This window comes from Emydura macquarii, unplaced genomic scaffold (genome assembly GCF_026122565.2).
Source record: "Emydura macquarii macquarii isolate MOO-44397 ecotype Brisbane River unplaced genomic scaffold, CSIRO-AGI_Emac_v2 contig_1253, whole genome shotgun sequence".
Taxonomy (NCBI): domain Eukaryota; kingdom Metazoa; phylum Chordata; order Testudines; family Chelidae; genus Emydura; species Emydura macquarii.
Genome location: NW_027131390.1, coordinates 2,846,298 through 2,862,368, shown reverse-complemented (window position 1 = coordinate 2,862,368; position 16,071 = coordinate 2,846,298). Strand labels below are relative to the sequence as shown.

The 16,071-nt window shown below is 49.5% G+C and overlaps 1 protein-coding gene across 4 annotated transcripts in view; it reads right to left on the bottom strand.

Annotated features, from left to right (window-relative positions):
- The window catches only part of DOCK11 (dedicator of cytokinesis 11), a 105,388-nt gene that overhangs the window by 20,192 nt on the left and 69,125 nt on the right, over window positions 1–16,071 (bottom strand). For all 4 annotated transcript variants that reach the window (XM_067548009.1, XM_067548006.1, XM_067548007.1 and 1 more), the window contains 10 exons: window positions 15,912–16,028; window positions 14,423–14,498; window positions 13,028–13,140; window positions 11,407–11,518; window positions 10,382–10,448; window positions 9,815–9,862; window positions 9,062–9,204; window positions 8,271–8,386; window positions 7,605–7,742; window positions 471–653 (listed from right to left, as the gene is read on the bottom strand). In XM_067548009.1, the coding sequence (XP_067404110.1) occupies window positions 471–653; window positions 7,605–7,742; window positions 8,271–8,386; window positions 9,062–9,204; window positions 9,815–9,862; window positions 10,382–10,448; window positions 11,407–11,518; window positions 13,028–13,140; window positions 14,423–14,498; window positions 15,912–16,028 (1,113 nt within the window). The remainder of the gene's footprint in view (window positions 1–470; window positions 654–7,604; window positions 7,743–8,270; window positions 8,387–9,061; window positions 9,205–9,814; window positions 9,863–10,381; window positions 10,449–11,406; window positions 11,519–13,027; window positions 13,141–14,422; window positions 14,499–15,911; window positions 16,029–16,071) is intronic.

Genomic DNA, 16,071 nt, shown 5'->3' with positions numbered 1-16,071 from the left:
CATAAGGACCCTCAGCCAAATCTTGAAATCATGACTTAGACCAAACTCCCTGGGAAATCACTAGAAACAGTGGGATTTCTGACCAAATATGGACTGTAAGATTTAGTTTACTTTAAAAAAAAGAAAAAAACCAACCCCCAAAAAGTCAAATTCCTTCTCAGACTCACTGAAGAATAAATAGGACAGGCGACGGTTGATAAATAGCTAGATCCCATAATACCCAGGACTTCTGTGTTCTTTTCTTGGCCCTGCCGGCTGAGCACCTGTGGGCAAGTCACTGCTCTGCTCAGTGCCTCAGTTTCCCCAGCTGTAAAATGGGTATGATGACACTGACCTCTTTTGTAATGTGCTTTGAGATCTACTGATGACAAGCGCTAGATGACAGCACCATATTGTTGTTAATATTTTAATCTCTCAAAGTTACGCTGGACACAATCCATGTCTTTGCAGGACTGAGACCTTTCACTGACCTGCAGGTGTGTTCTCAGAAAGGTTTTCCTTTTAGTGAACTCAAAGTTGTTCCTCATCAGGAGATACAGGAGGGCAGATGCCTCATTCCTGGTGGAGGCGAGCTTGGAGGTGCAACACTTCAGGACCTCATAGCACAAAGCTGCACACGTGTTCACCCGGCCTTTGAAAAACGCTGAGGGAAACTGAACAAGAAGCGTGCCAATATTAAAAACCACACCTGTAAAACACACCCAGTTCAGCCGTGCATGCGCGGGGCTATGCTGTATACACACGTCTGAATGCAAACTGGCCTCCATTTGGCTACTATAAGCACTTCTGAGAGTGACTTTCAGGGTCTATTTTTTAATTGCTGAATGTTTGTCTGATGCCCAAATTGAGGTGGAGGGGCACAGTGGGGTTTGCGGGAGGATCCGAGCGGAGTAGTTTGCTGAGGGGAGAGCGACTTGTGGGCTCCGTTAAAATTTGTATTCAGTGGCCAGAATTATTGGGCAGAGGTTTGAAAATGTACGCAAATGGCCTGCGGGGCTGCTCTAGAAAGCAACTGATGGGCTGGCCTGGTGGAGCTCCTGGCTTGTTGCTGCTACATGATTCCTGAATAACTTGCCCAGGCTACCAGAGGCTGTTTTGTTAATTTTTAAATTTGATCAAATACATTGTAATCTCAGCTCTATCAGCGACCAGGACTGCATCATGGAATTAACTTGTCAAAGAAGAGCGAACAGCTGAAAGATCATGTATTTCCTTCTCTCCGGACAGACTGAACCATCGGTAGAGGCATTCTCATCTGACTCCTGTGTGTGGGGCAGTTCACTTACGCTGAATTGGTAATACAAATAATAATAAAAATGGCTTGGAATGAGCGAGAAAACAGATAAGCCTTATAATGTATTGTCTTTGGCCAAAATCAACATTTTTAGGAAAAAGAGAAAATAAACATCAGTGGAATAGTAAAAAGCTAACAAAATGTGTACATAGGAAACCAACGATTAAATATTAACTGTTGCTTACTGTAGCATTGTCTTCTTCCAGTAAAAAAGTCAACCACAGTTCAAGCATTTCTATCAAGGCAGTTCCTCTACAATCAAGTTTAGTCAACCGTGGGATGAAACGATTGGTGGGTGATTTATTTATATTCTGTATTTGTTCTGGCACGGAGGCAGAATGTTATTTCACACACAACCCTGAAGCCTGCTGGACTACGCAGTCTTTGTGATTGCCACAAAAAGTTCAGAGATTCTTTCTCACGTCTCTAATACTCATCATTCCTTCAGTGTGTCAGCTGTGGGAGGTCAGCTCTCGGCCATACAAAGAGAAGCCATTCCACAAAAAAGGGATAACTTGGCTGTTCCCATCTATGGGGCAGATCCTCAGTGGGTGCAAATTGTCCTAGAATGATTGTTGAGTCCAGAGGGGCTGCCCCTATGAGTTGTGAGCGTCCATCCAGCTGTTGGCAGAGTGGCGCCTAGATCTTTGTGTCTGGAAGTGCTAACGCAGGGCAAAGGGGCCCCCAGCTCAGCATGCTGTGGGTCCACTGGGGGCCTGCCTTTCAGCACACTGCCCACTGCAGGTTCTTACACCCAGCAATCAGAAGTTCCTTTGATGTGCCCGTCCCTTCACAGCACCCCACTCACAGTTGTTGTCCTTAGTCAGTGCAGACCCAGAGTCCAGAGATGGAGCTACAGAGTTCACTTCCCACCCTGGTTGTGGGAGAGGGGAAGAACGCATCTTGCTCACGCCTCTATCTAGCTGCTCCGCCAGCCACCCTGCTGCCTGCTTTGCCAGTCTCTCTAATCCTCTGGCCGCTCCTGCGACACCTGCTTCTCTCCTCTGCTGGTCATTCTCTTGAGGTTCCTCCCAGTTTCAGCTGACTGCAGACTCTTGACAACTCCCACTGCAAATAGCTCTCACTCTATCTGTAGGAAGCACAGCAATGACCGATCCTGGTGGACGCTAGGAAATGAATCTGCATCTACGTTGCTTCTCCCTGATGGATACCGAATGCTGAACTTGTAGCTAGCCAAGGCAGCCACCCATCTCTGCCCTGTAGCATCCAGCTTAGCACTTGTTAACACATAAGTCAGTGGATTGTTGTCTGTCCATACTTAAAACCGAGCACCAGACAAGTAGTCATAAAACTTCTCAGCGATGGCTCTCTTCAAGACCAAGAACTCCAGCTTGTGGATGGGGTAGCGAGTCTCACTATCAGACAGTCCTCATCTGGCAAAGACCACAGGTTTAAATTAGCCTTCTACTTCCTGGTGTAGGATCACTCCTAAACCCTGTATGTAGGATAAATGGCTAGCTTGGGTCAGCAAAGACTAAGACTGGAGCATGAGTTAGGCAACTAATGATTTCTCGAAAGCCCCTTCACACCCCCCATCCCATTGTGGTCCAAAGGGCTCTTATGGACAACAATGTCTCTGCTCTGGAGGTTTTGGGGACCTCCCCTTATTCTTGGTTTTAGATTTGTTGTTGCTGGACGGGTATCCCCTGGTAAGATTATTCAGAGATTTTACACTGGCAGCATAATTCTTCACAAACCTGTGATAGTAGCCACTAAATCCGAGAAAGGTCTTAATCCCTCTGTAATTACTTGGGCATGGCCATGTAGTGAGTGCTTAGTACTCACACCCTCTTGGGACATGATGTGACCCACATACTTCACTGATATTCTGCAGAATTGGCATTTATCAATTGAAAGCTTCTGTCCATAGGCCTCCAAACGGTCAAGAACTTTAAGAAGTCTTTCTTCATGTTCCTCCAAAGTTTTCCCAAATATAATCAGGTCATCCAAATAAACTAAGACTTGCAGCAAGTTCATGTCTCCCACAACTTTCTCCATGAGATGTTGAAATGTGGCAGGCGCTCCAGTAATCCCTTGAGGCATGTTTTCAAACTGATAAAACCCGAATGGGCAGATGAAGGCTGTCTTCTCCTTATCTTCTGCTCCCAGAGGGATCTGGTAATATCCGCTTTGGAGATCCAATAATGAGAACCAGTGCTCCCCAGCAAACAGTCCAAGGCATCTTGTACTCGAGGCATGGTGTATTGGTCAACTATAGTGTGCCTGTTTAGGGTACAGTAGTCAATACACATCCGGATTTTCCCATACTTTTTACAGATCACCACAATGGGTGAGGTGTACGGTTTGCGGGACTCTGTAATGATGCCAGTCTCAATCGCTCCTGAAGATGATGCCGCACATCTTCCATCTCTGAGAAAGCAATCTTCCGAGACCTCTCCCTAAAGGGTCGGGACTTTTGTAGTCTGATGTTGTGTTCCACTCCTTTTGGACATCTCATGTCCCACTCATGCAGTGAGAATACCTTGGATCTTTCACAAAAAGTTTCTCTCTCAGGCGATCCTTCCATTCCTCAGACAACGGCAAATTTCCAAAGTCAAACTTTACAGGATCTATTGCCAGAACTTCAGTTTCACACTGGGGTCTCACAATGGTTTTGGGCTCAAAGAGGCCCTCTGTCTTCTGCCCTTGCTTCACATCATCATCATGGCTTATTTCATTAGCAATCAGTATAATCCCCTTTTCCTGGGCTTCAGCATGTAGAGTTATAATTCCACTGGAGCCCTCCCTCAGCCAGCTGCTCTACCATGGCTAACATTTCAATACTACCTGTTAGGCAGGTAGTCATGACAATCACCTCCTTTTCCATCAATGCGGCCACCACTAAGGAGGCTGTGCCTGCGTATCTCAGTGTTCCTATTGGTAGATCAGACATCTCCTTCTTAGTGCTCTCAATTTTCCTGTAGGTTTCAGCACAAAGCATATGGATCATTGGGGTGTTTAGGTATTGGTCCCCAGCTCATTGTCTGCAGTAATCAGTGAGTATCTTCAAGAGACTGGAGTTGGTCCCTATCAGCACAGACACATCAGAGATTCCTTTAGGGTCAGGGTATATTGAGGCAGCGGTGTCCACCTCTTCTCTCACCCTGGCAACCTCCTCTGGAAATTCCTGGTGCACTATGACATACCCTTGGTGGGGGTTTCGTCCATGCTGAGACGACACAGGCCAAGCCCTGTCAGTGGCTGTATAGGCAGGTGCCTGAGCATCCGTTGGTAAAATAACTAAATATAATCGTCACTTGAGATCCAGAGTCAAGCACCGCTTTATATTTTGTCCCTTCAATCCTTATCGTGACCTCTGCTCCAGATCCTATCAACCCTAGTGGGATCCCAGCTGGACAGCTCTTTCCAAAGGAGCCTTCACGTCCTGTGGGCCTGGGTGGACCCCTTCCCAAGCCCCTTTGGCAGTTTCTCAATTCCTCCCAACTAGTCCATCAGTTTCCCATACACCAAGGAGGGATTTTCTTCATTACGACACTTGGCAGCACTGTGTCCATCCTGGCCACACCGGTAGCGGATGGATGGTCCTTTCCCCCTTCGCTCGGGTGGGACGGTGACTTTAAATGCTGACTTCTGCATCATCACTGCCAGAGGCTCCTTATGCCTGGAAGTCTTTGCTTGGTCAAAGGTATTGCGTAGCTCAGCTCACTCTTCTCTCAGGTCCTGCATTTGTTGGGCAAACTCCTCTCTGCTGCTCACCATCAGCACACTGGCTGTTCGCAGGATGCTGTGCTGGCTGGCTCAGATGGTTGGGCTTCCCACAACTCACTGGCGGCCTGCCTTTCTTCCTCCTCTCTCACCTCTTATCAGCTGGGAATAACGTGGGGGACGTTCCTGTCGTCCCCTTCACCGGAGATGAAGTAGAGCAGCAACAAGGGCCGGTTCAATATCGAGGCGTTCCTGTCAATGATACAACACCAAACCTGCTCGAGCCTCCAGCCAGTAACCTGGGACAATCACACGCTACCCCTTGGGCATCTCTAGAGGCAACACTTCCCCTCTCGCAAGCACAGAGACTGAATGTAGGAAAAGAACTTTTATTACAAGGGGGAAAGTAACCCGGCATTAACTTGGGAAAATGCCTCAAGCAGGATTCACAAGCATAAACCACAAGCAAAACAGCCACCCCAGAGTACGTTGGGCAGTGTCCTTTCACCTCAGGTTCTTACGTCCAGCAACCAGAAGCTCCTTTGATGTGCCCTTCCCCTCACAGCCCCCACTCACAGCTGTCCTCAGTCAGTGCAGATGCTGAGTTCAGAGATGCAGCTGCAGAGTTCACCTCATACCCTGGCTGAGGGTGAGGAGAAGAAGGCACCTTGCTCACTCTGCTGTCCAGTCACTCCATCAGCAGCCCTGCTGGCCGCTCTGTTCTGCCGGTCGACCCACCTCGCTGACCATTCCGCTCTGCCGGCCACGCTACTCCACTGGCCGCTCCCCCAGCCACCTGCTTCTCTCCTGTGACCTCTGCTGGTGGTTCTCGAGGCTCCTCCCAGCTCCCAGTGACTGTCACCTCTTCCTCGGCAAACCTCAGTGCTGAAGCCGGGCAGGAGCGCTGTCCCACAACAAGTGATTTCAGCTCGAATGATCACTTAACAAAACACCATACTCCTAATGGAGCCTTCATTAGCTCCATCTTTGAACAGTGGGGAGCGGCCGGTTAAACCATGCCTGGGGCTCTGCCTAGGAGTCCCACCGGTCCTCACTCCCTCTGCCATTCGCAGGGCTCTGGCATCTGATCCCCCTGCTTATCAAGTTCAGTTCAGCTGACGGTGACCCGCTCAGTCAGGACAGGCTGAGCACAGTTCTGCTGCCCTTTGCTCACACAATGAGGATAATAACATTTCATTACCACCGTGTTCACGTGAAATGAATTTGTAAAGTCATTTGTAACCCAACACCGGCCAAAGTCGATCACTTTGACAAGACGGCTCTCTCTGCTGGTACCTGTGCAGAGGGGGTGTGTTCATGTAAATACGGTTTGGTCCTTAAGTCTCCCCTGAGGTCGCTCGGCAGGGGGAGCTCATTCAGACCCTGCTTACACACAGGTTTTGACAAAGAAGTTTGGAACTCATGCAGTTACAACTGGCAGAGCAAATCCTTCTTGCAGATACCATCTACTGTATCTCACATTTACAGAAGCAACCTGTTCTATGGGGAAAGGAGAAAACTTAAATAAAATAGTTTTTCAAGTCTGAAAATATATCAGGCCAAATTCAGCACAGCTGTAGATTGTCAGGTGAAGTCAACAAGATGCCCTCATTGACACCTGCAGGGAACTTGGCCCACCATAGTTTTCACTTCGCTTCGGAACCCCCGGGTGTAAGGCCTGAGCTCTGGGGCATGGACTCTTGTAAGGAGAGGCAGCAGGGCCAGCATGGATTTGCCTGTTTGTTTGAACTACATAACAATTGGCTGGGAAGGCGAGGAAGCTGCTGTTTTTAAAACCACTGCCTTGTTGGTTAACTATGGGCCACACTGGGCCTCACTCCTGAGAGGGGCAGGACAGGCACAGGCAGAAAAACCCAGGGATCTGTTTGATTCCGTGGAATAATCACCACACGTTTTTCTAGGTGAATTTTGATGGATTTCAAGTTGTTGCAGCTGTGAAACTGGAGATATCTGATGAAGTTCTGAAGTTGTCCAATGACAATTGACACCAAGTTCTCCCCAGTAACTGGGAACCTGAAAGGTCGTTTTTGTTCAAACAGGAGCTATTTGAATGTTGAAAAAGCTCCAGGAGGAAGTGATAGATACATTCACAGATGCAGCCGGTCCTGAGTTCTAGTCCCACCCCGACAGCTAACTCATTACACAAATGCCTCAAGGAACAGCACCATTTCGGTGGGACTGAAACTGTTTCTCTTACAGGAGCCATGGAATGCCGCTGATGTCAATGGCCTTACTTTGGAGTCACAGCCTTGCACGGTCAGTCAGAGTCGGAACAGTCTCTTTAGCTCCTGGTGATGTCTCTCTTTATTTTACCCAGCCACAACGCGCATTAGTACATTGCTGGCCACTATTTACAGTTAGACGACTTAACTGGGTCTTGCTGTTCGATGATCTACGAATCGCTGTTTTAAAGGCACCTCCAAGCAGTACAGGCCAGCAGTTGTGTGAAGGTTGCAGTGGAGAAGTCCCCGTGTACCCTGCCTGTACAAATTCTAACCAGAACCTTCCCAGAGACGATTCGTAACTGTTGATAGTGGGGTGGGCCATAATTGAAAGCTTGTTGGGAGCATGTGACCACCTCATGCGTCGCCTCTGCACCTACCTTGCTAATGAAAGCTCTCAGCGAAGCGAAGACGTGCTTCAGAGCCGCTTCTGACTGCCCGTTTTTGAGAAAGGCGAGATGAATATCGAATACCTTTTTCATTAGTGGATTATGGCCGTCGTTGTTTAAGAGCTGGTTCTGGAAAGTCAAAAGATATGACCATGTTTGCAGAAGCAATTTCAAAACCTAAGCTTCTTATCTAACTGTTACGACTCTCCTCACAGTTCTTAATTTAAAAAGTTTGTCTCGTTGAGTCCCTTGTACAGTTCTGTAACTCTTTCCACGTGCGGGGATCCGGCCCCAAAGAAGTAGGTGGTAAGGGAGATGTCTTCCCTTATTTGACCAACTGCCCAACGGAAAGGCACTACTGTGCGTGACTTCTTGGCTTTTAGTATGAATTTAGTTTGAATTCTTAAACACACCTCGTAGCTGGAGATATTTATCTATTTTATGAACTAACTGTCAATAAAAGTGCAAGTGATCAAGACTCAGCTTGCAGTTTCTCTGTTTGCGCTATATTTCATCGTGGTGCACCTTTGTGATAATGAGCACAAAGGAAAGGCACATTAACCTGGGAGAGCGTTCAGTCTAACACAGGGTTTGCAAATCGACCTCGTTTTGGGGTTCTGTCGTACCCCAGAGGAAGATGCTGATCTGAGTGCTCACCTTGAAACACTGAGTGAAAAAAGAAATGGTGTCCAGGACCGTTAGGGAAACTTCCGTGGCAGTATTGCCTTCTAGTAAGGCCTGGTGCACAATGTCTGCTTCGGAGGTGCCAGCATCTGGGAACGGGAAGTAAAGGAAAGTGATGGAGCCTTGCCAAACAACGAGCAAGCGTGGAGCTCAGGTACACGCAGGGTTACGATCCCAGCTGTCCTGAGACCTGACGCAGCAGCTGCTCTCCTTGTCCGCCTCTGGACAGGCCAGGGCAGCATCGTCACCACATGGAGGGAAGCTTGTGAGCGTGACTTCCCCGCCCGGTAGCTGCGTCTGCAAGCTGGATTCTTGGAGCCAAAACGCGGCAGACCCTCCCACGGGGGAGGGGTGAAATGCAGCCACATGAAGAGGGGCTAATAAAGCCTATACCCCACTTAAGGCCCGCTGGCATTGGAGATGAGCTGGCAATCTGCCCAGGGGTGAACGCCACCCAGGACGCAGCATTCCTGTCTGCTGCACTCACACACTAAGCCCAGAGCACCGCCCATCCCGACCGGCAGCCAGGAAATGGAGTTAAGACTGGAAGAGGAAAATTCCATCTAAAAACTAACCCGGGGTGATTTTTAACAAATCTGTGGGAATGAAGCCCCTGCACTCCCCTCATTTCTGGGTGCTGCAGGGAAGAGCGGGGATCAGCAAAGCCGTACAGCCTGACGCAATAAATGGGAAGTGACGTCACAAGTGAAAAACGTGCAGTTGTCCAACAGGATACGTTACCGGCCCCATTTCTTGGTACGTACTGTGATTAAGCGTAAATGAACTTTCCAAGCTGCTCAGATGCTGCAGCCGGGCCTGCATCAGGCCAGCTCTGCTGCGAAGGGCAGGCATGGTCTGAGATTTCCTGTCAGCTCCGACGTGCTTTAATAACCAAGCGTCGTGAACCCTGAAACGAGAACCAACATGCACTTTGGGATGGGCCCAGGGCATTGGGCTGGTACCATGCTGTTGGAGAGTCAAGCCGGGAGACCCAACTCTGATCTGCTTGTCAACCTCACGCCAATACCAAGCAGAGCTTAAAGTGGTAACCGGGGCAGACAACAAAGGACAGCCTGGACAGCCAAGGACAGCCTGTGCCTTCTGGTCCAACGAAGCACAATGCCCATTTCCCCCAGCCGCAGGACTGACCGTCAAACTCTAGAATAACCAGCAATGAAGGGGCTTTTTGCAGCGTCTCTGAGAATCAGGCCCCAAGCTGGACTCGTGAACTGAGAGCCACTACAAAATGCGCAGCTTCATGCTAACCGAAAGTTATAGCACTAAATCTCAGTACAGAGCTGGTGGGGTCAGAAAAACGGCTGGGAAATTGAGCTTTATAAGTGAGAGCTGAAGTTGCCCTCTGCTGAGCCGGAGGAAAAGTGTGGCTTCCCCTTCTCTGCTAAAAGCAGAAGGAAGCCCCCCACTTCCTCTCCCCTGGCTGGGTCTGAGTGTTCCCCTCCTTCAGTCTAACTTAACCGCCTTGCGGGAAAAAACCGCTAGCAAGCAGAGTACAATACCTGGCTATATTTCTCTTCCCCACGTATCTGAAGTGGAATAAACAGACTCTAGAAAGAAAAAATGGTAAATGTCAAGCAGGATACAGAGCTGTTTCACTTTAACCAGAACCGGTTTGCAGCCATGCTAGTCTGTGTGCGTGGGTTTGGGTGTCTGTATTTTAACCCTGCACTCAGCCCCTCCTTACACACTCCTATCTACTCAGTCATCTGCTCTACCAGACACAACAGAAAGTGAGACTGCGCTGGTATCTCCGGAGCCTTTGATGTGATCACCGTCTCTCCTATTGCGCAATGGAACTTTCTTTGCCCAGAACCAGTGCCGAGCCCAGTAAACTTGTCAGCGTGGCCTCCCTTACGTAACACTGCTCCTCTGTGGCTACGTGTTACCCGGCAGTCTTCAATGGCTGATCAGAGATTGTCCCTCATAGGACATAATATTATATCAAATCTCTTTTCTACGTCCTGGTGAGCTGCCTGGTATCTTGTGTGTAAAGTGCATGGAATGATGGGTTCATTTTACCTACCTCTATTACATAACACACATAGATGCACTCTCCTGATACTTACTCCAGGAGTACGAGGACATTTATCAGCTCCTGGGGGGATATTTTGTTCCAGTAGGTTAGAAGCGTATCTGAAAATGAAACAAACCCACTAAGAATGTATCGTGGACATTTAAGACCACCAAAGGGCTCTTTGCAGGCTAAATTAGCCGGTGGCCTGTGGAAATCTATCTTTGCAGCCACACAAGCATACGTCCTTTCATACCGGCCACTTGATCCGTCATCTCCCCGGAGACCTTTGCCCCAACCTGCCCTTCCAGGAGCAGCCATGCAGCCCAGCATTTGGCACAGAGCAATGGCGCAGCGACCAGGGGTCAGACGCTCCCCCTTCCCCACTGACGGGTTTTTGAAAGTGCTGAAATAAGACAGAGCTGAGCAAGTCTGGGATCTGTCCGTCTCCGCTCTGATGGGTGCGGTGTACCCATCTGTCCTGTAGTGGGATCTCCTCTCCCTAGCCAGGCTCCCGCGGGGATCCCACCCCTCTCCCCTCAAGGTAGCAGTATGGGAAGGGCAGGGGTTCTAGTCCTAGGCCTCTGCAGCCCCGTTAGCGGTGGGAGACGGATGGGCTTCGCAAGGGGCAGGACAGCCTTCCCCCCACAAATGAGTTCACTTACTGTACCTGTCTGGTAACGCGCGGGCCGGCCCATGAAAACAGAGGGCACGCAACCCGCACCGCCATTTCTGTGACACCCCAACGCAGCCTGCTGCGATATACGGCACGGCCCGCACCTGAGCAGCGGCGCTTTCCCAGACTTTGGGCCCACGCTGGGCTCCGGTGTCCGCGTGGGTGCGAAGGGGGCTTCTAACTCACAGCAGGCTCTCCAGGATCTCTGCAGCACTGGGGACGCCCCTCTCCTGCCCCCCCACACTGCGGCCTGTCAGGGGAGGAAGTGTATGGCTGCTCCTTTCATTGCCCCTGCCGTGAGGGAGATCCCCTCGCCTTTACAGCTGCTATACGCCACGGCATGCGGGGGCCGGTGCGGGAACCAGACCATCCCCCCCCGGCACAGGACGGTATGCATCACTAACCTTCGGAAACCATTTTAATGATGTAGAGGTAGCACATAAGGAGACTCCGGATCTCATGCTGGTCCAGCCTACTGTGGTGGGACACGTTACTCCTCGTGGAGCTTCTCCGGCTCTAACAACCACAAAAATACATGCTAGAAAACCATCACCAAGCAAAGAGAGCCAGGTCCCTGCCTGCAATTCAGCCTAGGCGGCCCCTGGCTTGTGGCTGCTTCCAGCTAGTTGGCGGCGCAGGTGAAATGCTCCCAACATCCCCACATCACCAAAGCCATCGTTGGAATGGGCAGGACCTGACACTTGCCGGGGTCTCAGCTGACTGACTGGGGCTGACGAATGAACGAGCCCACCATGGAGTGAGTGCCGAATGGAAATGCACGCACCCTCTCGACCCCTTGGGCCCTTCAGGCTACACAGGCTGGTTTTTCTAGCTGAGCCCCAAACAGGGCTCATACAGGACAGGCAGACATGTTTACGGCATGATTTATTCTGGAACAGGCTAGGGGTGTGAGTCATCCCACAACGCAGTGACTATTTAAAGTGACCCCTGCACCGTTTGCGTGTGCCTCATCCGAGCGGTTACATCCACACACCACTCAGTTCTGTAAAACAGGAGATGCGCAGGTGGCGTGGGGGAACAACGTACGTCAAGTGGTACATGCGGCTCTGAAGATATGCACCTCTCCTGCTATATAAATGGTCCCAGCATTATCATTAAACCCTTCTCTGGTACACCACATTTATTAACAGAGAACTATTTTCCAGGTCCTGCGAAAAACAACCCTTCTGCCTGGAAGAGGATTTATGGCTAACGAGGGTCCCTTGACAAGAACTGTGCTAAGACCAACAACATTTTCTGCAAAGCACGGTTGGATGTTCTCACCAGTGGGGCTCATGCACGTGTGTAATGCTTGGCTGAACAGGAAAGGTTCAATGCTCAAGTATTTGGCAGAACTGGGGCTTTAGGGCCTTTGCGTGATGAACTGGCTCTTTGTGGGGATCCTGGACCTTCACCAGGCCCCACCTCTCCCACTGAGAAGCTGTGCAGGCTCCCCTTCTGAATCTGCACAGCAGAACTGGGCGCAGCTCTGAGAGGTCACTTCTATTGCCTTTTTAGTCACAGAGGCCCACGTTTGTCAAAGAGCATGGAGCAATTCTGCCTCTGCCCCAGTTACGCGTGCAAAATGCCTGCTGGTCACAGGAAAGCAGGGGCAAATCCCCAATCTCTGTGCGTGCAACTTGGGCCCAGGCAGGGCTCTTAACATTTGGGGCCAGATTTTTCCTGGTTCATTTGACCCTTATGTCCTGCAAACCGAGGTGGTGGCTGCTTATTAAATGGAGCTGCATGTCTTACAGCTATGTCCTCTCAATGTCTTCTCCTCTTAAACTGATGACCACTGGCAGGCAAACGCCATGGTGCTCTGCTTTCAATCCACACACAGAACGCATTATGCCTTGGTCAAATTTGCAGGGACCCATGGAAGGCAATGACAACGTAAGTGAAGACAGGGAATAGAAACATTCCCTATGAATTCTGATTGATCTTTTATAAATAATTCACAGTATTTTAGATGAATAGATTTTAAGGCCAGAAGACACAAGTAGATCAGCTAAGGTGCATTACGTTTTCCCCGGTGTTATGCTGATCGGGAGAACAGGTTGCCCCTTCTGAATTCAGAGATCCTTTCGAATCTTCTCTTTTAATGCTGTGGCCGTTCGGGAGTGCTGTGCTGTAGCCTAAAGAAAAAGAACAAACACAACCACAAAGCCGCAGTTGGCTCCTTCATACCGCAGAGAAGGGGCTTGAGGAAAGATGCCTGAAGGGACGGATGCATGATTTGCAGAGAACAAATGGCAAGTGTATGAGTTCCACTGGAGCAATGACTAATCCAGAAAGAGCTGAGATGGCCATGCAGAGTTTAGACAAAGATGTAAGAGACTGTTTAACCGAACAGAAAGTGTTGTGTTCTGGACGCGATTCTGTTCCCCTTACTTGCACTGAGTAACCCCTGCTTCCACTAGCAGTCCCATTGATTTCAGTCTGAGTAAGGGTACCAGACTCTGCCTTTTGACAATTGATTTGATAACTGGTGTGCTATTTTGCTGCATATTCACAGCGGATCAGTTCCGCCAGCCCTTACTCAGCTCCCACTGAATGTACCTGGGGAAGGACTGCAGAGTTTGGCAGATCACCTATCTCTGGAGTGTAACTAGGGAAATCTATTCTTGTAATACTTGGCACTTCTCATGGCTTCTCCCCAGGTTCCCAAAGTTCTTTATAAACATTTCAGAAAAGTTTTCAACTAGCAATAATCACACCTTGGAATAACGATTGGTTACGATACTGGTGCTTGGGGTCTTGCCCGGCAAACACTGCGGGCACATCTACACTGCAGCTGGAGGAGTGGTCGCAGGTCTGAGAGGCAAAGCTTTAGCTAGCTAGCACAGCTGAAAAGGCCAGAGAAGCTGTGGCAACATTTCAGGGACGGCTGTACAAGCCCGCGGGGACCCTGAGTACACACACACGTTGCTTGCCTCTGCCACCGTTGTCTTCACTGCTATTTTTAGCGGTGCTAGCAAGACTGATGTGCAGGTGGATCTGCATTCCCAAGCAGCATTCACACCTCTCACTGCAGTATAGACAGACCCTTCCTCTACGGAGGGTGGCGCTTGCTACCATGAGCAGTCCTACTGATTTCAAAGAGCTACTCAGCAGAAGAATGGCCAAATTCAGCCCTTGGCAAACTTGAGGACACAAAGCTCCCTCGGATAGGCTGGGCATGCTACTGTGCTGAGCTAGGAATGGAGCAGAATTCTGCCATCTTTAATCATTTAAAACTATGACCCATTGAAGGCCCCCCACAAGCGGACACCCCACATTTGGTTTATTGTTCTCCCGTCTCCTTCCTTCTCTCGCTATGTGTTTTGAATAATAAAAGATAAGTGCTGTCTGGTGCTACCAGCTGCTCTTTCGTTAGCTCTTGTGGTACTTTAATTACAATTTAAATGACTCATTTACCTGTATCTTTCTCCACAATCAGACTCGATCTGTTTGAAGGGGATGTAAAATTACACAAAAACTCATCTCTCGATGCCTGCGAAACAACAGGAGACATGTGTGACTGAAAAGCGTGTCAAAGCGTAACAGAGACTGCCAACATAAAATGCCAACTCGGTCAGCTTTGCAAATTTGGGATGAAAAATATCTAGGGTGAGTAAAAAGAAAAAAAAAATCTGCTCACTCACTTCTGCCAGGATGAGGGTGAATACGCTAGCAGAGTTGTTCAAAGAATGGTAAAACGTTTTTACAAAACATTTTCATATTTTAATCCCCTCCAGGTTTCACCAAGATTTCTGTTGAAATTTTGACCAGCTCTAAAAATCTGGTATTAGACTCGCCAGGCCAAAAAAATTACTTGCCCAGGATAAATGGGCAGGTACAATTTGCAAGGCTGAGCTCAACACTGGGCCAAACTCTGCCCTCAGATATGAATATGCAACTCCCCTGGTAAATCCACGTCTGCCCGAGAGCCTGGTTTGGTCTGACATTAATACACTAGGACACACACACTAATAGGCTCTCCTCAAATGATGATGCTTGCTTAGGTTAGATCTCGAAAGAATATGTTACAAACTGCAAATGAAAGGGCAAAGCAATCTTACCCAGCAGGGCCGAGAGATTTATAGGAGAGGGAAAAAGGCAGGTGAAGTGAATGAAACGAGCAAGATCAAAGTGGGCTATGGAAAAGAGCACACAGATATTTGTTTGTAAAGCAAAACCAAGCCGTCTACTGGCAGGATATACTAAAAACTGCAGGCAGGGTTACAGAGCTAAGGGCACAGGGAGTTGGTCCCTGTGGGTAGACCAAGCCCAGCGCTCCTGCGTCAAAGCAGCTGAGCCAAACTGAGCCACTTCAAGGGGGCAGGGCAACCCCTGGGGCCAGAAAGGCCGTTCAGAGGTCAAGAGGAGAAGAGTGGCTGGGGCAGGTTGTGCCCAGGGAGAGGAACCACGCTGGTGGAGGGTCCCTGGAATAAGAGGCCAGGTGCCCAAGAAGGTAGTGCTAGGGCCAGTCTTCCCGCGGGGAATCAGAGGTGGCTGAGAGCAGAGAACCGGCTCTGGGAAGGGAAATGGGCTAGGACTGGGAAACTGCAAGAGCAGGATTGCCAGAGACGCCTGGAAGGGGAGGCTGTGAAATGCTTGGCCAAAAGGGCAAGCTGAGGAACTGCTTTTGTCTGGACTGAACTTGTGTTTGGACAAATAAACCTACTTCAAGAAGACTGGGTATGGCCGTGAGTGCTTGTGAAGCTGGGGAGAAGCCGTGCTGTCCCCCCTATGGAGGAGAATGGGGGAACCTCACTCGGCCGTGAGTCAAGGGGAAAGTGAGGTAGATCTTTGGTGCCCAGGGAAGAGGGAGAAAACAGGGGCACTCGGATGGTGGCCACTCTATCAGACCTAGAAAGCCCGAGGAAGAGAACTGCAAATCCGAGGTCCACGTAGCGTTACTTACAGAACTAGACATGGCCGTGCAGGAGCATATGGTGTCCCGGCCAGCCACTCGCTGGATATTTTCTAAGAGCAACCCAAGCAGTGGCAGATACAGGTGTGCTATTTTCGCTTGTTGGTTCTGAAAGACAATCAGTGACACAAGTGGTTACGCTAATCACCAA